General features: G+C 36.9%; 1 protein-coding gene across 1 annotated transcript in view; it reads left to right on the top strand.

Moving 5' to 3' along the window:
• The window catches only part of BCAT1 (branched chain amino-acid transaminase 1, cytosolic), a 93,854-nt gene extending 72,723 nt beyond the window's left edge, over positions 1-21,131 (top strand). Inside the window, exons 7-10 of the mRNA XM_006866976.1 lie at positions 3,855-3,940; positions 7,287-7,427; positions 10,610-10,684; positions 21,090-21,131. Of these exons, the coding sequence (XP_006867038.1) occupies positions 3,855-3,940; positions 7,287-7,427; positions 10,610-10,684; positions 21,090-21,131 (344 nt within the window). The remainder of the gene's footprint in view (positions 1-3,854; positions 3,941-7,286; positions 7,428-10,609; positions 10,685-21,089) is intronic.
• Positions 21,132-25,185: the final 4,054 nt, after the last annotated feature.

The following is a 25,185-nucleotide window of genomic DNA, read 5'->3' as shown; positions in this document are numbered from 1 at the left end:
TTCTATGCTTAGGAAATCCTACATCCCTAGCTACCATTGATTTCTTCATAGTGATTGAGCTTGAGAAGTCAGGTGAGTTCTGATGCTGTTGTTTCTAAAGTCTTCATCTCAAAATGGATTTTCAGTCAAAAACAAACTGCATTTGTAGGTTCTGTTTTCCTTGTGTTGGGCAGTCTGTAGCTAGTTCTGGCTCTTGTAAGCATGTTTGTGGTTACAGAGGAAAAGGAATATTTCTCACCCAAATGTTGTCATGTCATCATCTCTGTCTGGCAACCAGAGAAGCAGATGTTCTGTTCCTTGACCTCAGGCTAGTGGTTACAGTACTGGGTGTTAAATATATTTCACAAAACAGCATTTGTTCATGCCGGGCTGCTGTTTTTATTTAACTTTATGTAGTTTTATTGCTCAGCAAGCTTTAAGAAAGGTCCACTTTGAGGGACTTCAAGTGAGTACGTACATATGCATGCATTCTAACACATGTAGATCCATACATTTAAGTGTCTAGCTAGCTTGCTGTTGAAAAACACACATTTATTTTGAGATCAACACTTCTAAACATGACAAAAAGTAACCCTAAGGATATTGCCAAGAACAAATTTTCTTCTTTCCAGAGAGCAAGTTTTTCAGCAAATGATTTTTAGAAACAAATTAAAAAAAAATAAAAATCATACTGCTGTTTCCCAGCAAAGAGGGTTATTCATTCGTTTTTGTTTTGTTTTTTAATTTAAAATTATTTATTGCATACCATTCTGGGTTAGGCACAGTGCCGGGTTTGGGGGATATAGGGATAAACACAGCTCAGTCTTAGTCTTCCAGACATAGTCTGGTTGTTGGGAACATTTGATGTAGCCACAGTGGAGAAAGCATGCCTAGACTTCTGTGTACTGAGGGAGAAGGCAGTGGTCTTGGATCAGGATGCTAGAGCTCTCGCCCTGGCTTTCTCCCAGTGTCACCAACCTTAGCAAGTCCCTCATATTTGTAGAGCCTCAGTTTCTTCTGTAAAATAAGAACTGCACTTGTTGTTAGTGCTGTTGAGTCGATTCTGACCCATAGCAACCCTGTATAGGGTTTCCAAGGAGTGACTGGTGAGCTTGAACCGCTGACCTTGTGATTCAAGTGACTTTGCAGTACAACGCATTAACCCACAGCCACACCAGGATGCCAGAACTGCACTAGATCATTTAAAGTGTCTTAGTTGCACAAAGTGGGTTGAGATAGTTCAAAGATAAGCAGTGTGATTTCTGTGCAGCTTTTGTTCCCGGTTGATCCTTTCCAACAGTTTCTCTGCAAACGCTTGATGGACAACATATAATCCACTATATGATTAAACATCTTCATAAAGTAGGGATTTAAGCTGTGAATTTCTGACTAGCCTCAATTTCCTGGGTGCCAGAGGTGGAGAGGAGAAGATACTGAGTAGCAGGGACATTATTTTATCAGTACTGTGTGTGCAGTTGACAGATGACTCTGACTCCCGTAGGTGGATCTTCATGCCAACCAACATGGTAGATAGGGGTGGCTGTAGCCATTCTCACAGTCTCTTAACTTTACTTTCTATTAGAGTCTCCTATTGAATGATTTTTGTTTTTGTGCTCACCATACAAGTGCCCACCTTGAGTTTCAGCAGCCACCATCTCCATACTTGATGCTGATACTCAACCAGGATTGAAAACCACTGAAGAGAGACAAATTTCCTGTCACCCCATCTTCGGGTCCTTTTCTTGCTCTATTGGCCAGTGGAAATAAAGTAAATATTGGGGTGCAAGAATAACAGAATTGTATTGTATTGCCTGTACAGACAAGGAGCAACACAAAATTTTATGACCAAAATATCCCTGGATTCCCCAAATGGGGGCATCTGGGATTTTATACCCTTAGATTTCTGGAATTTTGACTTCTTCCTGTCTCTTCTTACCCCATAACCCACCTGTTTCCGTAGATAAAGGTCCAGGTATCAAGTCATGCTCTCCTGAATATAGGTACCACCCCTTGCTGCTAAAGTGTGCCCAATGAGGAGAGTGACTAAGATAATGTTTTCAATGCTGGAGATTCTTGGGCCCAGGTTCAGTTGGAAGACACTGGCATATGTACTACACATGCTTTAGGTTCTGGTTCTAGCTGGAAGGGACCCTGTGGTTACTCTTTGCAAAAGGGTTTTTCAATAGAATGCTGATAATGGACTTCCAGTGTTGCTGGCAAGCTGTGAGAATTAGATAATAGAAGGGTGGCTAGCAGAGCAACATGCCAAGCAGAACCAAAACCAAATCAAACCCACTGCGTCAATTCTGACCCATAGTGGGCCCTGTAGAGGATTTCTGAGGCTGTAAACTTTGTATGAGTAGAAAGCCTCATCTCTCTCCTACAGAGATGCTCATGGGTTTGAACTGTTGATCTTGCAGTTAGCAGTGCTTATCCTGCCAATGCCATGAGTGTCCACTATACCAGGCAGTGAGTAATAGAAAAAGGGATATTGGCATAAAGGTTTCATTAAATCAAGGACTATGTGGGAACAGTAGTCAGCTTGTGTGGATACCCACAGGAAGCCTCTTCCACAGAGTTCTTAACCAGGCTATCTATTGTTGTTTAGTGCTGTGGAGTTGATTCTGATTCACAGCACCCCTGTATAGGCTTTTTAAGGAGAGACTGGTGGTTTGAACAGCTAACCATGTGGTTAATTGTTGTTAAGTGCCATTGAGTTGGTTCTGACTCATAGCAACCCCGAATAAAGTTTCTGAGGAGCAGCTGGTGAATTTGAACTGCCAACCTTGTGGTTTAAACTGACTTTGCAGCCCAGCACATTAACCCACAGCATTACACCAGGACTCTAAGATCCTAGCTACAGTATTCTGATTATTAATCAGCTTTTACCCAGTGTCTTAGTGATTTTGTGGAGTTGTGGTGCAGTGGGTTAACGCACTGGGCTGCAAGGTCTGTTTGAACCACAAGGTCAGTGATTCAAGCTCACTAGCTGCTCCTCGGAAACCCTTCTACAGGGTCGCTATAAGTCCTAATGGACTCCACAGCACTTAACAATCACAGCATAGTGGACATACCATGAATTATTTGCTTTATCTTTATTTTCTCACCGTTTAGTCCTCTAGAAGTCCAAATTTGGGACAATGACTCTTAGAAGAAGTCTTACTCTTTCTGTAGCTCTGGGGAAAGATTTTTGTCTCTTTTCAGCTTCTCCATTTTGGTTCCTTGGAGTTCTCCTGTGGCGTGGCATCTGCCTTCCCCATTTGTACTTGAGTGCTCAATCTGTTCTTTTGTACCATAAAATAGACAATTAAAGACACAGCCTACGCTAATACTACCTCATTCATATAACAAAAGAAACCCATTAGAAAGTTAGACTATGACCACTGGTATGTTGCTGTTGTTAAGTGCTTCAGTGGATTCAGACTTATGTGACCCTGCAGAGGATTTCTGAGGAGCAGCTGGTAAGTTTGAACCTCAGACCTTGCAGTTCAAATCGACCTTGCAGTACAGTGCTTATCCTACATCATCACACCAGGACCTCAACCAAAGGTATAGTGTTTAGGATTTACAACACAAGTTTCTGGGGAACACTCTTCAACTCATAATACCACTAAGGTAAATTTTGAAGAAGATGTTTGTCCTAAGAGTATTCTATAACACTTAATATTTCTTTTTTTTTCTTTTCTTTCTTTCTTTTTTAAACAAGTATTTACCTGACATGTAAATTGATTGGGGGAATTTGATAAGGTAGAACAGTAATACCTTCATGTTTATTACAAGCAAAGTTATTAGAAATGGTTTTCAAAAATTGTTATTCATATAAGATGTGGCTAATATGGTTGAAATTTGAAAATATTCCAACTTCTAATTGACAGAAGAAGAGCTGGCAACTCCTCCGCTAGATGGCATCATTCTTCCAGGAGTGACAAGGCAGAGCATTCTGGACCTGGCACATAAGTGGGTAAGTGCCTTTGACATGAACCATTTTTATGACCGTGAAACCAAAAGTAATAAAAATAAGCCAGCATGGTGTTGACATAATGCCCTGTAGTTCCAAGTGATGGTATCGTCTCTTTAAATCTGTTGAGTGAAAAGAACTCTTCTAGAAGAATTGTCCTGGTAGAAGTATCAAATATGTATTGTCTATTCTGAAGGGCAAAGAGAAACTGGCGTGGAGCTGTAGGATAAGCACTGGACTTCAAGATCAGTGGTTCAAACCTACCAGCTGCTCCTCAGAAACCCTATACAGGACTGTTATGAGTTGGAACCTACTTGATGACACTTAACAAGTCTTAATCTTTATACCAATTGTCTACTATTGTTGTTAAGTGTTTCTGTATACTCCTTCCCTCTTCTTTTGATGCTTTCTGTATCATTCAATATTTTGCCCATGTTGTTGTTGTTGTTGTTGTTGTTAAAGTGCCGTCAAGTCACTTTGGACCCATAGTGACCCTGTATAGGGTTTCCAAGGAGCAGCTGGTGAACTTGAACTGCTAACCTAGCTGTTCAAGCTGGCTTTGCAATCTAGCACATTAACCCGGTAGTGTCACACCAAGACTCCAACTGTCTACTAACTCACTTGTCCTCCTGGTGTGGCACTGTGGGATAATGCACTGGACCACAAGGTCGGTGGTTCAAATTCACCACCCACTCCTCGGAAACCCTTGTACAGGCTCACTATGTGTTGGAACCGACTCAAAGGCACATAACAACAACAGCAGCAACTCACTTGGTTTATACTTCCTGAGCTTCTCTCTAGCCAAACATTAACTTTCTCAAGATTAAGTGCATTGTTTACAAATGGCAATCAACCTAACTTCTTCCCTTATTTCAATGCAACCATGGCATTAATAGAATAAAAGAATGTTACTGACATATAATGTTTCCTAACATAACATTGCTTGTTTGGCTGCCTTCTTTCACCCCAATTCCTTCCAAATTCACATGCACACTTATCTTAAAATCAAAACACTCATGCAAATTTTAAGTTGTTTTCATTAGACCTTCAAATCTATGTGACACCGGCAAGCATATTAAACCATTTGGTATTGGAAGTGACATAGCAGACTCATTATGAATTTTGAATGAGTTGGTTGTCTGGCAGAGGCTCTTGGATGAAACTTTTGACCCATGTGTTAAAATGGTCTCCAAGGAACATGAAAAGACTTTGAGCATACTGTGGTCAAACAGTACTAATAGGACAAATATTTAGCAACACACACATTATCTATCTAGGAGAGCACTAACACAGTTTCTCTGGAAAAGACCTTGAAAATAGAGGAAATGTGCTATAAATAATCCTACAAAACCCTGAAGTAGACAAGACCCAACTGCCACATGCTGGCTGGCACATTGGGCATGACATTTACAAACTGTTGGTATAATTTCAAACAGCTTGCCCTGTCCTAAATATGTTTGCAGTTGGAAAGATATATTTTTGAAGCTCAGTAATTTTTGTTTTATTAAAGAAAAAAATCAACCAAGTACAGAAGGTTTGATGACAAGTTGCAAGTGGAAATTCTTTACCACACTAATGATTTACTAGCATGAAAAATAGGTTCTTATGGAGGAAGTTTTTTTCTTGACTCCTTAGCTATAATTTATTTTAAAAGCTATTTTAAAACAGTGAGACTTAAAATGCCAAGAGGCACATGGGGGGTTACCACCACTTGCCAGACAGGGGAAATTGTCCAACGATAAGTAAGGGTGAGCAAAGCAAAAACAATTCTGTTTATTTACAAGGTTCCACTCCTCCCCCTTTCCACCAAGACTACAAAATTCAGTTTGTTTTCGATTAACTTGGCTGATTTTCTGGACTTTATTTATTTTTAAAGCTTTAAACAAAACAATTGCAATTGCAAACTGAGATAAATGAAAATTTGCAAAGAGCCACATTTCTATAGCAGATATATTTTTGCATCCTTCCAAATCTACTTACAACATTCTGCATTTTTCTACTAATGTTCAAACGCATTCCAAGGTCTGTACTTTCCTCTTTTATCTATTGTGGATTGGTATGCTTCAAAATTATATATTTCATTTTATTAAAAAAAAAATCAATTCAGTCTTTGTTGGTTTTAATTCAAATAGCCTGATGACAAACTTTGAACTTTAATCACCAAAATAGAAGAATGAGATTTAAATAGATAGTTTAAAAGTATCAATCACCCACCCCCCTATATCCTATCATTGAACAAATAAAATGTTTCAATAGTTAAGCAGAAAAGTCAATGAAAATATGACTTTTCCAAGATGAAACTTAACCTAATTTGATGATACAATGGAATAATATTACCATTGTAAAGTAAATTGATTCAGTCAACTTGGGAGGAAAAAAAAAATGCATACAACGCAATTTCTCAAATAAAGCTCAGCTTTTTAAATTTTTACAAATGATAGACTCATTATATGTTTTACGTCCATAAAAGACACAGAAGACAGTGGACCAAATATGGAGCCAGTTAAATCAGTTTTGAGTCCAATCCAGTTTTTTACTGTCTGCTTGACCTTGGGGTCGCTTAGTCACCCAGAACCTTACTTTTCTCAACAGTAGAATGTTGTTGTTAATTGCCATTGAGTTGGTTCCAACCCATAGTGACCCTTTATAGGGTTTCCAGGGAGTGGCCGGTGAATTTGAAACGCCAACCTTGCAGTTCAAATCGACTTTGTGGTGCCACACCAGGACTCCAACAGTAGAATAGGGGTAATAATATCTACTTGAAAGAATTACAGAACTTGGCAAATGACGCATGGTAGTTAAAAGTATTAACATCATGATACATGAGTATATTGTTAAGTGCCATTGAGTCAATTCTGACCCACAGTGACCCTATACAGGGTTTCCAAGGAGTAGCTGGTAGCTTTGAATTGCCAATCGTGTAGTTCACAGTCTGGTGCTTATATCTTACATGACACACCGGAACCCCAGTACATGAGTATAATACAATGTGATTCTCTTTTGTGATAAAATAAGGTTTAAGACATGGTTACTGCAAGTAACACTTGGGGTGCTACAATTTTTGAGACATTATAACAAACAAAAAGATAAAAAAGCTGGAAATTTGTATCAAAATATGTCATGTGCATCTAGTAGTGATTCTGATAATCTCATTTATAATTCTGTGACCTTGGAGTAAGTTGTTTAATACTTCAGTTTGTTCATCAGTAAAATGGTATTGTACTTTCCAGTTCCACCTCTAAAGATGGTTATGACGCTATCTGAATTCAATCAGAAGGTACCAGTTGTCTATTGGAAAAATACTTTAGGTTGTTTTACGAGTCTTTTATTTTTTTACTATTTCAAACAGGGTGAATTTAAGGTGTCTGAGAGACACCTCACCATGGATGGGCTGACCACTGCCATAGAGGAGAAGAGAGTGAGAGAGATGTTTGGCTCTGGTACAGCCTGTGTTGTTTGCCCAGTTTCTGATATACTGTACAAGGGGGAGGTAAGATGGTGTTTTCTCGTTCCCTGTCATTTCCAAAAGTTTAACTGTAGTCAAATTAATTTTTTAAATGTATCATCTAAATTCTAGTCATTGTTGTTAAGTGCCTTTGAGTAGGTTCCAACTCATAGCGATCCTGTATAAAGTTTCCAAGGAGTGACTGGTTTGTTTGAACCGCCAACCTTGTAGTAAGTAGTCCAATGCTAATCCTACAGAACCACACCAGGACTCCAGATTCTAGGTAGACTTGGGATATAACTTGGTATTCCAGCAGGTTGGGCAGTTTGTCCTGGTAAACCTGTGTTAGCAAATCACTTACTACCATCTTTCCAGTGAATTTGTGTAAGCTCAAACATGTTGGGAAGTCAATTTTGTTTTTGGAAAGTATATTTTCTGTATGTTAATGTAGGGATTAGAGCTGTACCAGTAGATTTCATTCTTGTCTCTGTCTACCAGTTCACTAAGGAAGATTCTTCAGGTAATTAGGTTGTGATTTCTACAAGTCCTTTAAGCTACTAGAATAAGGATGGCAAATATGTACAGAAAATACATTTGAATAACTAACTTCATTTACAACAATAATAGTAATAATAACAATAAGTATGTTGCTTACACAAAAAGCCTTGTGTATATACTAAAGTCTTCCAAAAAGAATTCAAGACATGTTGGTGAGGAGGAATTTTGTCCACCCAGTAAATCAGTCTAATTTTATGTTGCATTTCCATTTTCATGTCAAATTTTTTCTGCTTTCCCTTTTATAATGAAGCTCAGATACTCATAATTAGCATTGACATCTAACTTTTTAACTTCAAGGTGTGTGGGTTTTACTCTTAAAATGTGAATTGGCTTAAATTATTCATTTATAGAAACTGTGGTGGTGTGCCTTGGAGTCGGTTCCGACTCATAGCTACCCTGTACAGGGTTTCCAAGGCTGTAACTCTTTATGGGAGCAGAAAGTCTCATCTTTCTCCCATGAAACAGCTGGTAGTTTCGAACTGCTGACCCTGAGGTTAGCAGCCCAATTCATAACCACTATGCTACCAGGGCTCCTTACATAGAAATTGTACTGGTCTTTAAATTCTACATTATAATATTTCTCAGCTCACTGAAGTGATTTTTCTGCTGACTTTAAAGGTAGCTGACTCACTGCTTGTTATTTTTTAACTAGCTTTTAAGGACTGACTCCTGGCATAATTGCATCTATAGAATTATTGTGTCACAGGAGAAGAATTGTTCTGTATCAATACTTTTACTGATTATAAAGCTACTTGTTTATATTTTATTAAGATTGTATCAAAGAAACTTATCATCAATTCACTTTCTTATGAACTAAAGTGCTTATTATTATTTAAAGTCTAGTTGTTCTTTCACCTCTAGAAATAAGAACATTATAAAGTTTACCATTTTTAATGATCTTATTTCTTGGGAAATATATATGGAGTCCTGATGTGGCATTGTGGGTTAACGCGCTAGACTGCAATTTCAGTTTGAACCACAAGGTCAGTGGTTCAAACTGACCAGCTGCTCCTCAGAAGCCATATGCAGGGTCACTATGAGTCAGAACTGAGTTGACAGAACCTAACAAAAACTAAAAAATGAAGCTAACAAAACTGTACATACCAGCAAAGCATGAATGGGCATGACTCAAATATAAAAATGAAGGAAGGAAATTTCTCTCCACCATGAATTTAATCGTGCTATCTAATATATTGTGGTGCAGTGGTTAAAGTATTTGATTGTAAACCAAAAGGTGGGTGGTCCAAATCCACCAGTCACTCTGTGGGAGAAAGATGCAGCAATTTTTTTCCCGTATAGATTTATAGCCTTGAAAATCCTATGAGTCAGTTCTACTCTGTCCTAGAGCGTCTAAGAGATGGAATTGGCTTGATGGCAATGGTTTTTGGGGTTTTATTTTATATAGTGTGTGGAAGTAATGATGCTTGGAGCTTTTACTTAGAACACAGAGAGATTTTAAAAGCCATTTTTGTCAAAGTATAGATTTAAATTTTGATCCAAAAAATAACTTGTAATTTGAGCAAATATATTTTTGAGATCTCATTTTCTGCCAAAAGGTGTGGCGGTTGACGCTTTATCCTTGTAGATTATTAGAATCCTAATAAATTTACCTAAGAGGTAGAGTTCTTTATGTTTGGCCTCTGTCTTAGTTATCCTTAGCTTCTTATTGGTTCCTCAAATCAGACTAGTCTGTAAATCAGTTGTCCCCTCATATCAGTGGACAATTGGTTTATATCAATTTTAAGGGAATGAATAGCCTTAAATGGAAACAGTGAGAAATGGGGGCACTAAAATGGTTTTGACTTAGCCTAAAGTAAAAGAAAACTCCAATAGCCAACTTTAAACAGTGGCTATAGTTAAACTTTAATTCCCTCCCTAGCAACATTCCATAATTAATCACTCCTTTTGAATCTTCAAAGCAGACCTTGTGGCCCAAATGAGGGAGGTGACTCTCCTCCTAAGAACGAAGGCAATATCAGCTAACAGGAATGGCTGAAACAGTCCAGGCCATAACCACCCTAATTCCTGATGCTATCACTTCAACTACTGGAGTAGAAAAACAATAAGCAATACAACAATCCTAACCACATGCTCAGTGATCTTGATTTTCTTCACCCTTAAAAGACACAGGATGCCCTCCAGTGGAGGAGGCAGATCTGGGAGATTCCTGCTCCACACTTAGCTCTCTTCTCTGAACCCTGTCTGTGTTAGCAGTAAGTCATTAAAAACAACAACAACAACAAAAAACTTTTTGTGGTTACAAGCTTATTATTGGCTAGCTAGTTTTTATTCAAATTCAAAATAGTGAAGAGTCTTTGATATAAGCAGCTAACATGAATAATCAGCAAGTTTTTATAGTGTATTCCTTATTTCATGCTTGGTAAAATGGGGGGTTGGAAAAAAAGAGGCAGACCACAAATGAGATGGATTGGCATGGCAATGGGCTCATAAGTAGCAATGATTTTGAGTTTGGCACAGGACCAGGCAGTGTTTCATTCTGTTGTGCATAGGGTAGCCATGAGTTGGTGATGATTCAATGATACCTAACAACAGCCATTCCTATTTCAATGATGTTGTCTCAATACAGTAGAATTGCCAAATATCTTTTTTTCACTGTATATAAGAATAGTCTCAACTTATTCCATGTCTCTTTTTTTTTTTTTTCATAGACCATACACATTCCAACTATGGAGAATGGTCCTAAGCTTGCAAGCCGTATTTTGGACAAGTTGAGTAGTATCCAAGTAAGACTTCCTTTCTTTAAGACGTATCTATTTTGAATCAAAGTTTAGAACCAACTGTATTTCGAGAAAAAAGAGCAGATATCCAAATTTGGGATTGATAAATTAAATTTAAGAAAGATTTTCCTGATCATTTGTATGGGTATGAGCAAAGTAGAAAAAAGAAATTGAGGTACATGTTCAACAAAATGAAAAAAAAAATACTGTTACTTCTCTAAGCTACTTAAAGAAATATATATATAATTTAATATTTTTGAAATATCACACAAAATTTATAACATACTTGGGTTAAAAACTTGAAATTAGTAGAAAACACACAAAAAAATTAGCTTTTATCCTAATATTGAAATATGTTGTTGTTATTAATATTGAAATATAACCTTTGTTAATTTTTTATATCTCAACTTCTAATATTTTGTAAACAGTTATGTACTTTCTGGGGTTTTTTTCTAGCAAAACAGTATCATATTATGCATAGTTTTGTTGCCTACTGCTTGCACTTACTAAGTCATTTGATTTTTCATGTCAAAACATGTGGGATGTAATAAAGACTGTGCTGTGTGGAAAACTTGTAGCCATGAAGATGATATGACAGAATATTACTCAGTCATAAGAAGAAATGATGTTCTGATAGATGCTACAATGTGGGTGAATCTTAAACATACGTTGAGTGAAATAAGTCAGATACAAAAGGACAAATTGTGATACTGTGGGCTAATGAGTGAGACTGCAAAGTCATTTGAATTGCAAGGTCGGTGGTTCAAGCTCACCAGCTGCTCCTTGAAAACCCTATACAGGGTCACTATGGGTCGGAATCATCTTGACGGCACTTAACAACAACAAACTATATGAACCATCTAAAATAGGCAAGTGTATAGAGACAACGGAGTCCTGGTCTGTTGCATTAACTCACAATGCCACACCAGGACTCCAACCTTGAACATATTCCACCTGAATTTAGAAATCATCTCAAAAACAGATTTAATGCATTAAACACTAATGACTGAAGACCAGAAGGGCAGTGGGATGGCATCAAGAACATACAGGATGAAAGCAAAATGTCATTAAAGAGACAGGAAATAAGAAAAGACCAAAACCAATGTCAGAAGAGATGTCGAAACTTGCCTGTGCATGAAAGTTTTAAAATATTAGATATATAAGAGGAAGAAATAATAATAATAAAAAAAAAACCCAAAACTTTATTCTCTTACCTTTATGGTAAGAGCTTGAGAAGACAAAGCAAAAAAATATAATGAAATATGCACGGATCTAGAATTAGAAGACCAAAAGGGAAGAATATGCGCAGCATTTCTCAAGCTGAAAGAATTAAAGGAAAATTCAAGTCTCAAGTTGTAGTATTAAAGGATTCTGTGGGCAAAATATTGAGCAATACAGGAAGCATCAAAAGAAGATGGAAGGAAAACACAGTCACTGTATCAAAAAGAAATGATCGATGTTCAGGCACTTCAAGAGGTAGCATATAGTTAAGAAGCAGTGCTACTGAAGAAAGACGTTCAAGTTACACTAAAGGCACTGGCAAAAAACAAGGCTCCAGGAATTGATAGAATGGAGATGTTTCAATAAATGGATGTGCGGCTGGAAGTGCTCACTCATCATGCCAAGAAACTTGCAAGACAGCTACCTGGCCAACTGATTGGAAAAGATCCATGTGTGTTCCAATTCCAAAGAGAGGTGACCTAACAGAATGTGGAAATAATTTAACAATAAAACACTGACCTCAAGTTCAGTTAGAACCACAAGGAAGGCAGTTCAAACTCACCAGCTGCTCCTTGGAAACCCTAAATAGGGTTGCTATGAGTTGGAACAAACTTGACAGCACTTAATAACAACTGTTAATATCACACACAAGTAAAATTTTGTTGAAGATAAGTCAAAAAATAGTTGCAGTAGTACATTCACAGGAAGCTGTGAAAAATTCAAACCAGATTTAGAGAGGACATGGAATAAGGGATATCATTGCTGATGTCAGATGGATCTTAGCTGAAAGTGAATACCAAAAAGAAGTTTACTTGCATTTTATTGACTATGTAAAGGCATTTGAATGTGTGGGTCATAACAAATAATGTATAACAATGTGAAGACTGGAAATGAACTTAATTGTGCTCAGGGGTAACCAGAACATAGACCAAGAGGTAGTTGTTTGAATAGAGTAAGGGGGATACTGCATGGTATAAAGCCAGGAAAAGTTTGCATCAGAGTTGTATCTTTTCACCATACATATTCAATCTGTATGCTGAACAAATAATCCAAGAAACTGGTTTATGTGAAAAAGAATGTGGCATCAGGATTGGAGGAAGACTCACTAACAAACTGCAGTATGCAGATGATACAACCTTACTTGCTGGAATTGAAGAGGACTTGAAGCACTTACTGATGAAGATCAAAGACCAGAGCCTTAAATGTGGGTTACATCTTACTGTAAAGAAAACAAAAATTCTCACAACTGGACCAATATCATGATAAATGGAGACAAGATCTATATTGTCAAGGATTTCATTTTACTTGGATCAACAATGAATGCTCATGAAAGCAGCAGTTAAGAAATCAAATTATTTATCATGTTGGGCAAATTTGTTGCAAAAGATCTCTGTAAAGGGTTAAAGAGTAAATATTGCCACATTGAGGACTATTGTGCATCTGACCCAACTCATAGTATTTTCAGTCACCTTATGCTCCTGCAAAATGTAAATAATGAAAATGAAGATCCAAGAACTGATGCCTTTGAATTGTGGTACCAGTGAAGAATACTCAATACTCTATGCACTTCCAGAAGAACAAACAAACTTAAAAGAAGTACAGCCAGAATGCTTCTTAGAAGTGAGGAGGGAGAGACTTCATCTCATGTAGTTTGAATGTTATCCGAAGGGACTAGTCCTTGGAGAAGAACATCTTGCTTTATTAAGGGTTAAAAAAAATAGGAAAAAAAAAAAAAAACCCTTATCAAGATGGATTAACACATTGGCTGCAACAATGGGCTCAAACATTGTGAGGGTGATTGCACAGCACTGGGTAATGTTTAGTTCTATTGTACATTGGGTCACTATAAGTTACAAACAAGTTGATTGCACTTAACAATAACATATAACTCAGTGCCTGTAGCTAAGAACTTAATGATTTCTCTTTTTGCCCTGGTTACAATGGTTGTTGTTGTTAAGTGCCGTTGAGGCCCTGAAGAAACCTGTATAGGGTTTCCAAGGAGCAGCTGGTGGCTTTGGGTTTGATCAGCCAGCCTGTGATTTGCTTATCCTATAGCACCACACCAGGAGTCCAGGTTACAGTGGTAGTACCACTAAAACGTAATGATACATTCTGAGCTCCAAGCTGAACAAAGAAACAAAGGAATATAATTATAGGATATATGAGACGATACAGTAATTCTACATTAAACCACAAACCAGAAGCACCAAATCTCCAAAGTCTTAAGCAACAACAAAAAACATACTTTCAGAATCTAAAACCGCATCTTTCTTCTTCAATTATTCTTTGCCTGTGGGCATGGAATCTAAAGGAGTTTTAAAATTATCCTCTTACAAGATGGCAAATTGGTGCTGTCAGCCAAGCTACTAGATTGTCTGTTTCTCTCCAAGAAAAATAATTTAAGTAATTATTTAGGAAAAAGCACAGAATTGCATCATGTTTTACATTTGATCTCTTTGACAGTACATGGAAACATGGATGTTTTCCTACAAAGTGTCTGGTAACTTGAAATAGAGGGGAACAATGACAACTACCTACCCCCCTTCAGACTCTTGCCAGTTTGACCCAGGGGGAACATTCCTTCTTAACCACAGATTTGGCTTTCATTTTAACTTTTGTGTGAGTAAGAATCTCTGAGGTTAAGCATTTCATCCCATTTAGCTAATTACCCATATAGTACTCTGGGTTTTAGATTGCTATACAAATACCTACTAGGAGGGGGAAACATTTCAAATTAAAGTTTTTCTTTTTTTTACCTTTTAATAACAAAGGAAAACACTTCTGTGTTTGTGTTTAACCAAACATAACCTTGGGGAACATTCATTAGTCATGCTGCTAGTGTTTCTAGTCTGTCCCAGTAAAAGGTTCCCAGTACTCTTTGTTATTTCAGTTACTCACCATCATGCTCACCTTTGTGCTCCCCATTTTGGAGGCCCCTGTGTTCTCCTAATATGCTGTACTTTCTGATGCCTCCTGCCTTTGCTGTACCATCTGCTGTGCTTCAAGCTTCATCTCCTTAAAAAAAAGAAAGAAAGAAGCAGCAAACAATCAAATCAGCTGCCAACGAGTCGGTTTTGATTTATGGTGACCCCCCCCCATGTGTTAGAGAGTAGAACTACACTCCATAAGGTTTTCAGTGGGTTTGCTCTATTCTAAAGTAGATCACCAGGCATTTCTTCTTGGTCACCTCTGTTTGATTCAAACCATCAACAGCTTAGTTAGTAGACAAATGCTTAACTGTTTGCACCACCCAAAGACTTCTCATCTCCTTTAAGAACCTGTTAAATCTCTCTTTAATAACATCTTTTCCTTCCAGTAAAAGCATACTTTTACTTACTTAAATAATGCTGCTTTCTCCAAGTTCCAGAGCACCTGGGATTAATACACACAGCCTTTAAATTACATTATAATTACTTGCACACTTGTCTTTCTTTTACTAGGAGTGTTGGAATTGCTTTAGTCTCTTTGTGTATGCCCAGTGCTTAGAACAGGACCTGAGGCATAGTACAGACTCAGTAATGTTTCTTGAAGGAATGAATAAAGGAACATGACAACATGTAAATGTCAAAGAACAAAAACATGTTGCTCTTATATTAATACATTGTTAAAAGGTGGGTATTGAACAATGTCCAATTAGGTTTAAAAAAAAATTGATTTAGAGGCATTCAAAATAAGGTACACATAGAGACTGCTGTCAGAATCAGATACAGCTAGAACCAGTGTCTTAAATATCAGGGTAACCTGTTTCAGTAGCAAAAACAGTAGTATGGTTGCTGTTGAGGTTTTAGGGAGTGGGAATCTAGCGATTGCAAGGGCTATGATGAAAAGGTCTTAAGCAATTTAGGAAAAGGAAAACCTGAGTGGAATCTATATTAACTGTGGGTTACCATATAGTATGTGAAATTTATTTTCTCTTTTAGTGGCTAGAGCTTTGTAGGCATGAATGACCATTAGTGATTACTGTATTTTTTCTTGTTTTCAGTAGCACTGCTCAATCACTTTCAGTAAAATTTCCTCTAAAGAAATTTAAAGGCCCCGCTCCCTTTCCTGCCTGTGTCCAGCACTGTTCTTTTCTCTGTGTGCACACCAATTTACCATCTCCAGATATCCACAAGGATATTCCCAGTCCCTTGTTCCCTAATTCCAGATTCCCAGCCCCTTGTTCTCTAATCACATTCCACTACGTGTTATGCCATTTTAAAACTTTACACAGATGTTTGATAGGATTTAGAATAAGAATGGCAAACTATTACCTGGTGGGCAACACAGCACTGATAGCATTTTTATTGACATTGTATGAAGGTTTTTATTTTATGTTCCTAGCAGTTATTTTTCTTTTCTTTTTTAAAAAAAATTTTTTTCTGAATATAAAAGGCCATATAAAATTATTTGGCACGTGAACCTCAGGTGTGAAGTAATGAACTAGTCATTAGTCATGGTTTGGTTTAGCGTTCTAACAGGAATTCACAAGATTAAAATTCCTCATATCATATTTTCTTCTACCATCCCATAGACTCAACACGATTTGTCACATAGCTTTGGTCTCATCTTTGATTCCATTGAAGAAAGCAAGTAAGTGTGGCTTGGGGCCAGACTGCCAAACATGAAAGATGTGGGCCCACTGCTATGGCTTTGTAAGAAGGCTGGCAATAATATCAACGATGCCACCTTAGCCCAAATATATCTGCTTCTCTTCCTCTCCTTCTGTGGACACCTACTCTTGAGGAAATAATATAATTTTAATCTGTTAAAATCTGTCATCTCTACTTAAAATTATTTTTTTTGAGAGATTAAATTAAATTGTACATTAGTCAAACAAAAAACTTGATTGCTTAATGCCTGGTTCTAGACTTATGAATAATTACCTGTAGTATCACATTTCTTGGAATCCTTTCAAAATGCTGTGATTTTATATAAATGAATAAATTATAGCATGAGAGGGAGAAAACTTAGTGTATAGTATGCAGGCTCATAGACTGATAAGACTTGTGATTATCATAGTAACCCAAATTGATTTTCAATCATGTTATAAAACTAGGAAAGCTAACTGAAAGCAAATTTACTTTAACCTATGAGAGTCAAAAATGTAAATCTGTTAGAATGTTAATATACTGACCCTTGATAATTAATGGTATAAGTATCTGATATACCAATGGGAACCCAAAAAGGGGAAACAAAACACATACTTTGCTCTTATTTAAATCATGTTGCCATCACACACAAATCAGCAAGAGTTAGAAATGTTTAATCCCACATTCATTATGAAGCCACAGAATTAATTGTGAGTGGTATAATCTTTAGGCAACTTTCTGGTGTGAATTAAGAAAGTCATTCATAGTCATTGAGCATCTTTTGCTCTCCTTGTCATGCAAACCAGAAAGTGGTAGATAGATCCATTCTTATCTCCCACTATTTTTTGCCAATTTGATCAATTCTGCTCTGAAAAGTAATTAACGTTCTTTAAGAGAAACACAGCACAAAAACAATGTGATACAGGAGAAATAGCATTGGACAGAGACAGGAAACTGTGCTAGTTACCATGGGCCTTAGTATCCATATATGTAAAACACAGGACTGTATTAAAATTTGGTGGTGGATAGCGACCCTGTACAGGGTTTCTGAAGCTGTAAATCTTTACAGGAACAGAAAGCCTCATTTTTCTCCTATGGAGCAGCTGGTAGTTTTAAACTGCTGACCTTGAGGTTTGCAGCCCAATTTGTAACCACTACGCTACCAGAGCTCCTTGTATTAAAATTTACTGTACTTCATATTTCATTTTTAAGTAGGAAGAACTTAAAAATAAATTTCTCCTGGAACCTTGTGGTATAGTGAATTATTTAATCTCTCTTCTAGCCATAGTCTTTGTAAACCCACACCAAATAACTTTTTTCCTGATAGATGTGGGTAAGGGGGTGGGGAAAGATACTGATTGATTATATGATTCACTTAAAAGTTATTGTTGACAGGATTGTGATTGAAAATGCTTGAAATCTAATGAAGGGATTGGTCAATGTTACCATCCTATTGAGTTTTAAATGAGCCATCTCAGTCACAGGCAGGTGGATTTCACTACTTAATTATAGGAGCTAGGTTTGCTGACCCACGGAGCTAGAGAGAGTACCTATGGTGGACTGGTGTGTCCTGTGAGCATTTATCAGCAGCCCTAAAATAGCTAAGTAACATTGGCCAGGCAGAGAGAGATCTGCCCATGGGCACTTCTGAGGGGAGGCTGTCCAGACTGGAGCAGCTGTGTCCTGAGCACTTTCTGTCCCTGTTAACTCTCCTAATAAACTGTGTAACTGTGAGCATGGTATCTGAGTTCTGTGAGAATGCTGCAAGCAATTATTGAACCTAGCATGAGTAGAGAAGGTTGTGGGCAGCATGATTGGGGTCACATTTAAAAAATAACCTCAATGTACAAAATGGGCGAAAGTGGCGTTTTGATTGGGCAGATCTGTTTGAAGTCCAACTCTACTCATGTGACGATGTAAACATGTGAAGGCAGGTTACATGGTGGTCAAGACAGTGGCTTTTGGTGAGAGATAGACATTGGCTAGATTCTGGGCACTACTATTAATTAATTACAAGCTTGAACAAGTTATTTAATTTCCTAATATTAAATTTGAATATGAGTTTGATAATGGGGACTAGTACCTGAGGTTACTGTGAGGATTAAATGGTGTATTAAGCCTGTGAAGCTCTAAGCACAGTGGAGTAATTACTCAAAGGGTTAGAGTTGATTTAAGCAAAGAGAGACTTGTTGAATGAATGAATGAATGAATATATAACTAGTGTTTTATTTCTGGAATACCGTTCTATTTAACTAACATTAATATTCAGACTTGCTAAAGTCAACTATTTGCTACTACAAATGATGATAAATTCTGATTGTGGTCAGTCCCATAACTTTTGAAGGGATTTGAAGAAAAAAAAAAATGGGGATGCTAAAATAGCAGAAATAACTTTCATTTAGGGAACAAAAGCATGAAGATCTATGGGACTTGTCAATTTAATGGTTTTTGTTCACTAATGGAAAAAGTTCTCAAAACGAGTTCCTTGAACCCATCTCCAAAGTTTTTGAATCTGTAAGCTGGTTTGGGGCCCCAGAATATGCATTTCTAACATGTTTAACCATGCAGAAAGCATCAAAATAAGATGGAAATTATATACAGAGTCACTGTACCAAAAAGAAATGGTCAATGTTCAGCTATTTCAAGAGGCAGCATATGATCAAGAACCAAAGGTACTGAAGAAAGAAGTCCAAGCTGCACTAAAGACATTGGTGAAAAACAATACTCCATTGATGGAATGCAAATTGAAATCTTTCATAAAACTGATGCACCATTGGAAGCACTCACTCATCTATGCTAAAATATTTGGAAGATATCTTCCTTGCCAACTGATTAGAAGAGATCCATATGTGGGCCGATTCCAAAGAGAGGTGATCTTGTAGAATGCAGAAATCACCACACAATATCATTGATAATCACATGTAAGTAAAATTTTGCTGAAATAATTAAAAAAATGATTGTAAAAGTACATCGCCAAAGAACTACCAAAAACTCAATATAGATTCAGAACATGGAATGACGGATATCATTGCTAATGTCAAATGGGCCTTGTGTGAAAGCAGAGAATACCAGAAACCTGTTTCCTTGTGCTTTATTGATATGCAAAGGCTTTCAACTGTGGATCTTGACATGCTATGGATAACATTGCGAAAAATGGGTATTCCAGGACACTAAATTGTGCTTATGAGGAGCCTGTTTATATCCTAAGAAGCAGTTGTTAGAACAGAACAAGGGGATACTGAAGGGTTTAAAGTGAGCACCAAGGCTGTATTCTAGTACCATACTTATTCTATCTGTATGCTGAACAATTAATCCGAGAAAGTGGATTATATGAGAAAGAGCTGGCCATCAGGCCTGTAGGAAGACTCACTAACAGCCTGGGATATGCAGATGATACAGCCTTGCTTGCTGAAAGCAAAGAGAAATTAAAATGCTTACTGATGAAGATCAAAGACCACAACCTTCAGTATATAAAGAAAACAAAAATCCTCACAACTGGACCAATAAATAACATCATAATAAGCAGAGAAAAGATTGAAGTTGTCAAAGATTTCATTTTGCTTGCATCTACAATCAACATTCATGGAAATAGCAGTCAAGAAATCAAACGATATAATATATTAGGCAAATCTGTTGCACAAGAATTCTTTAAAGTGTTCATCAACAAAGATATCAGTTTGAGACTAAGGTGGTCCTGACCCAAGCCATGGCATTTTTAATCACCTTGTATATATGTGAACGTTGGACAACAAATAAGGAAGACCATAGAGAAACTGATGCATTTGAATTGTGGTGTTGGTGAATAATATTGAAAATACCATGGACCAATAGAACAAACAAATCTTTTACAATGTGATGCTAAAGCTGCTAAGATTAAAACCCATTGCCACTGAGTGGATTCCAAGTCACAGCAGCCTGTAGAGCATGGCAGAACTTGCCCACTGGATTTCCAAGGAAGCAGAGTGCCGTTATCTTTTCCCAAAGGACAACTGGTGGGTTCAAACTGCAGACCTTTTTGGCTAGCAGTTGAACACTTAACCACTGTTTCACAAAGACTCCTTCAGAATCAAGAATCATTTCTTTACCATAAAGGTTTGTTGTTGTTAAGTGCCACTGAGTCAGTTTCAACTCACAGTGATCCTGTATAGGGTTTCCAAGAAGCAGCTAGTGGGTTTGAACTGCTGACCTGTGGCTCAAGGTCCAGTGCTGATCCTACACCAGGAATCCATTACAGTAAAAGTAGAAGTGATTAAATAATTTACTTTTGGATTACTTTGTTTGGAGTGCAGACACTAAATACTGAAAAGTTATGAATGTAAATATATGAAGGACCCCCACCTGCTATGAACTTGAATACTGCAGTAATTATAAAATTTATGATTCTCACTAGATATTTTCTTGTTTAAATGTCTCCCTATGTATATATTTTTCTTATTCATTTTTGTAAAGTAGTTCTCCCTCCCAGTCTTTCTTTTTTAATTTTACTTTCAGTGTGAACATTATTTAATGTTCAAATCAGAAGTAAACCTTTGAAACACGTTGCTCTACTGTTGGGTTTGTTGATAAGTTGTTCCTGCATTGTTAGCTTTTATACTGAAACTTGTTTTCTTTTGTTGTAGTATGGAAGAGAAGAGAGCAACTGGACAATCATTGTATCCTGAGTGAGAAACACAGGATATCATCTGTGTGCCCCTGAGACAGACAACACATCTGAACTATTATAGACTCCCTTGGCTACCTTTCTGTAGTTGTGCATAATGTAGTTTGTATTCTAGGTGTGTTACAGGTTGATTGTTTCTTCCTGCCAGAAAAAATGAATTGCAATCATAAAATGATGGTTTGTAAACATGGTAGTATAAGCTTACTCTACCTTCTCTTAGGAAGATGATAATGTAAGCCAGATAATATAGAATTTTCTGCAATAATTTTAGTGCCTCCCTTAGTACTTGCATACAGAGATGTTTGTTCATTTGTTCTTTAGTATCAATTGTGTTCTCTGCAAACAAATGAGATTTTTTGTGTTTAAAGCTGACCTAAGTAGATTTCATAGAACATTTACTTTGGTGCACCTTCTTTCACAGAAGGTGTTTTCTGTTAGCATTTTTGTTTTCTCTCTGCACTATTCAATGGTGTGGTTGTGTGCCACCAAGTCAGTTCTGACTCATAGTGACCCTGGATAGGGTTTCCTTTTTAAGTCAAGACTTTAAAAATCTAGATTTCTTCCCTTCACTTTCCCACCCACCTTTTATTTTTACAGACCCCTAAATTCATCTTAGCTTAACTTCCTTTCTTCTTCATGTTCACTCTGTGCATCAACAAACTTGGGTAGTGTTTAGCTGTTGTCCTTTTCATACCATATTGTAACCAGCTGTCTGTCAGGCTCCATTACAAGACTAAGGGTCTTTTGCCTTATATATCTCTGTATCCCCAATGCTTGATACATAGTAAGTACTCAGTAAACTTGGTGTATACTGAATGAACAAACACTTAACTTCTATAAATGTGCATCTTCTTCATTTCTATATTATGAAAACCTCTTTGTTAGAATTTATGATGGATTGTTATATTTATCTCATGTTGTCTTTATTTTACATGGACTTATAAGTCTTAGGGATTCTCAGAGGCATACTTAGATGGAAAAATTATTTAATATTTCAAGACTGTCTTAGACTTGAGGGCATAGTCTAGAAAGAGGTCTAGGTACCAAACAAAGGGAAATAACAAATGTTTTATGTTAAGTGTTAAATATAAAATAAATCATCATATTTCCTTTTGGGGGTAGAAAGCAAAGAGGTATGTTGTCTTGTATTCTCCGTTTTCAGATGGTCTTTTCTGTTGAACTGGATTTGATGAGTGAGTGCTTAGAGTACAGAGAGAGCAGATTTTTTTTCTTCATTTAGGATCTGTAGGTTAAAATTTTATCCTTCTCAGGTTATCTAGAAGAAAGTCAACATCTGTTAGACACCATTTGCTTTTTGAAAATCAACTTTCAAATACTTGGTTTCCCTTATTCCTAATAGTTATCATCCTAATGGTCATATTTCATTCATTTTTCTGAGTAAGGGGAAAAAATATGAACTTTGATGCATTGGAAAAAATGTCCCTAAGGCAAACGGGACTTTGATTCTTTTATAAGACTTTTATAACCATGGGGACTTTGGAAATAGAAATGGTAAAATGAAATCAAGAAAGTTTAAGATGAAAAAGAGTTTCAAAAAATACCATTTGGGGAATTGTTAATTGGTGATCTGAAATCTTAACAAGCATCTACCCTTTTCAAACCTCAGTGTTTTTGAGTGCCCTTTGCACATAGTCATTTAATAGCAACATAAGCGTTTGTTTGGCTAAAATAGCAATGTAAGAATTCACCTTGGCTACATTCTTTGACCTTATTTTTAGTATAGTATTTTTAGTGTAGTGTAGTGTAGTGGCATTGTAGGATAAGCACTGGACTTCTAATCACAAGGTCACTGGTTCAAATTCATGAGCCACTCCTTGGAAACCCTATACAGGGTTATCTATGAATCAAAACGGACTCAACAGTGTTTAACAACAACAACAATCTAGAAAAACGGGGTGCAGTGGTTCTGTAGGATAGGCACTGAACTGCGAACTATAAGCTTGGTGGTTGGAGCCCATGAGCCACTCCACGGGAGAAAGATGAGGTGTTCTACTCCCACAAAGATTTCAAGTTTCAGAAACCCGTTTTGGGGTCGCTACAAGTCAGAATCAATTTGATGGCACATAACAGCAACAACAACAATCTAGAAAAAGCGTGTAGTAATTTTTAACCTGTAAAGTAGCACATAATAACTAAATTGAGATTCCTATGAGAAGTAGAAATTGCTTGTTGTACATTTTATGTTTTTCTTCTCTTGAATTTAGTATGGCAAGACATGTCCATTGTGAAAGTTAGATAATACTGTGTATTTCATAAAACTGTAAGAGCATTTAAAACCATTTCTACTACACTTAGCGAAGGCTAAGAATACACATTTAAAAAAAAAAGAAGAAGTAAAACAAAAAATAAAACCAAAGATTTTTAATTTAAAATAACTGGAGGTTTTTCCTAATAGAACACAATCTGCCATTCTCATTCAAGTAACAAGGCAGGAAGAATTGACCTAGACACTGACTTGTTAAATAGGTTTTTACAGGAACATCTGCACATCTTTTTCCTTGTGCACTATTTGTTTAATTGCAGTGGGTTAATACAGCAAGAGTGGCACATTATAGCTAGGCAATTATCCATCCTTCAAGACTTAGTTATCATAACACTAATTGATCATTTAAGGCGTAAGATAGTCTAACATTAGGAACATGTGAGGATAATCTGCTCAAAAAGATTAACAAATTAATATTGTTGCTGATATTTGCATAATTGGCTGCAATTATTTAATGTTTAATTGGGTTGATCAAATGAGATTCAGCAATTCACATGTGCATGAATATAAACAGCCCTGGTGGCACTTAAAATGATAATGATTAACTTATTTTGCATGTTCTCTTCCTCCCACTTTATTCCGTTATTACATTTCAGACCCAGTTTGTCAGCTTTTTCCAAAACACATCAGTAGAAACCAGGATTTTTAAACGAAGTGCTTAGATATAGACAAAACCTGAGTATGTCCTAAGATTATTTGTTGTTGGAATTTTTTTTTTCTTCTATTAAGGATTCAACTCATGATACACACCACAAAAACAGTAAATTTCAGGGAAGTGTTTCATGTTCCCTGATACTTTGCAGTTGGCAGGAATAAATAAATTAATAATACCTGCTTTAGGCTTTGCTTTCAAAAGCACATCAAAAAAGTAAAAAGAAAAGAAAAAGAGAAAGAGATGAAAAACCTTGTTGGAGATTCAGGGGTTTTGTTTTGTTTTATTTGTAACATGGTAAACATCCTGTGGAGTCCCCGAGTGGCACACAGAGTTAAGCACTAAACTACTAGCTGAAAGGTTGCAGTTCAAACCCATGCAGAGGTACCTTGGAAAACAGTCTTTGTGATCTGCGTCTGAAAGGTCACAGCTTTGAAAACTTTACGGAAACAGTTCAGCTCTGCACACAGGGTCACCATGAGTAGGAATTGATTTATTGACATCACTGGACTGCAATCCACAAGGTCGGCAGTTCAAACCCACCAGCTGCTCCTCAGAAACCCTACACAGGGATGCTATGAGTCAGAACTGATTTGAAGCACTTAACAACAACATCAACAACTAGCCTTCTTTATTTCTTTTCTCAAAAGATAGCTGTTGTTCCTAAGGGCTGCTGAGTTGGTTCCGACTCATATTGACCCTGTATAGGGTTTCTGAGGCTGTAAATCTTTGCTGGAGCAGAAAACTTCATCTTTCTCCTGTGGAGTAGCTGATGGGCTTGAACTGTGTAAAAGGGGGAAAAGTCACAGAGAGTGGTAAGAAAGCACAGTACAACATCGACTGTTTAGAGGATCCAGTGTCAGTTGTACAAAGCCTATATTATACACCCAGATATACAGGCTCTCATAGTATTAGTTTTGTTATTTGAAATAATTGTAGCTAAACAAATGGTATCTTGCTTTTTCAAATCAGAACCCTTTTGAGCACTTGAAGGCAATTAATCAGTATGTCTTAGAAGAATTGTGAGATTTTTAAAAGCTGCACTTTCAGCTCATTTTAGGGTGACTATGAAACAGCTACCAGAATAAATTTATCTTCTTTCTCCATTCCCACTCAGTG

The sequence above is a fragment of the Chrysochloris asiatica genome, unplaced genomic scaffold, assembly GCF_000296735.1.
Source record: "Chrysochloris asiatica unplaced genomic scaffold, ChrAsi1.0 scaffold00098, whole genome shotgun sequence".
In the NCBI taxonomy this organism is placed as follows: domain Eukaryota; kingdom Metazoa; phylum Chordata; class Mammalia; order Afrosoricida; family Chrysochloridae; genus Chrysochloris; species Chrysochloris asiatica.
Note: the sequence above shows the minus strand (reverse complement) of the source record. Positions and strands in the feature narration are given on the sequence as shown.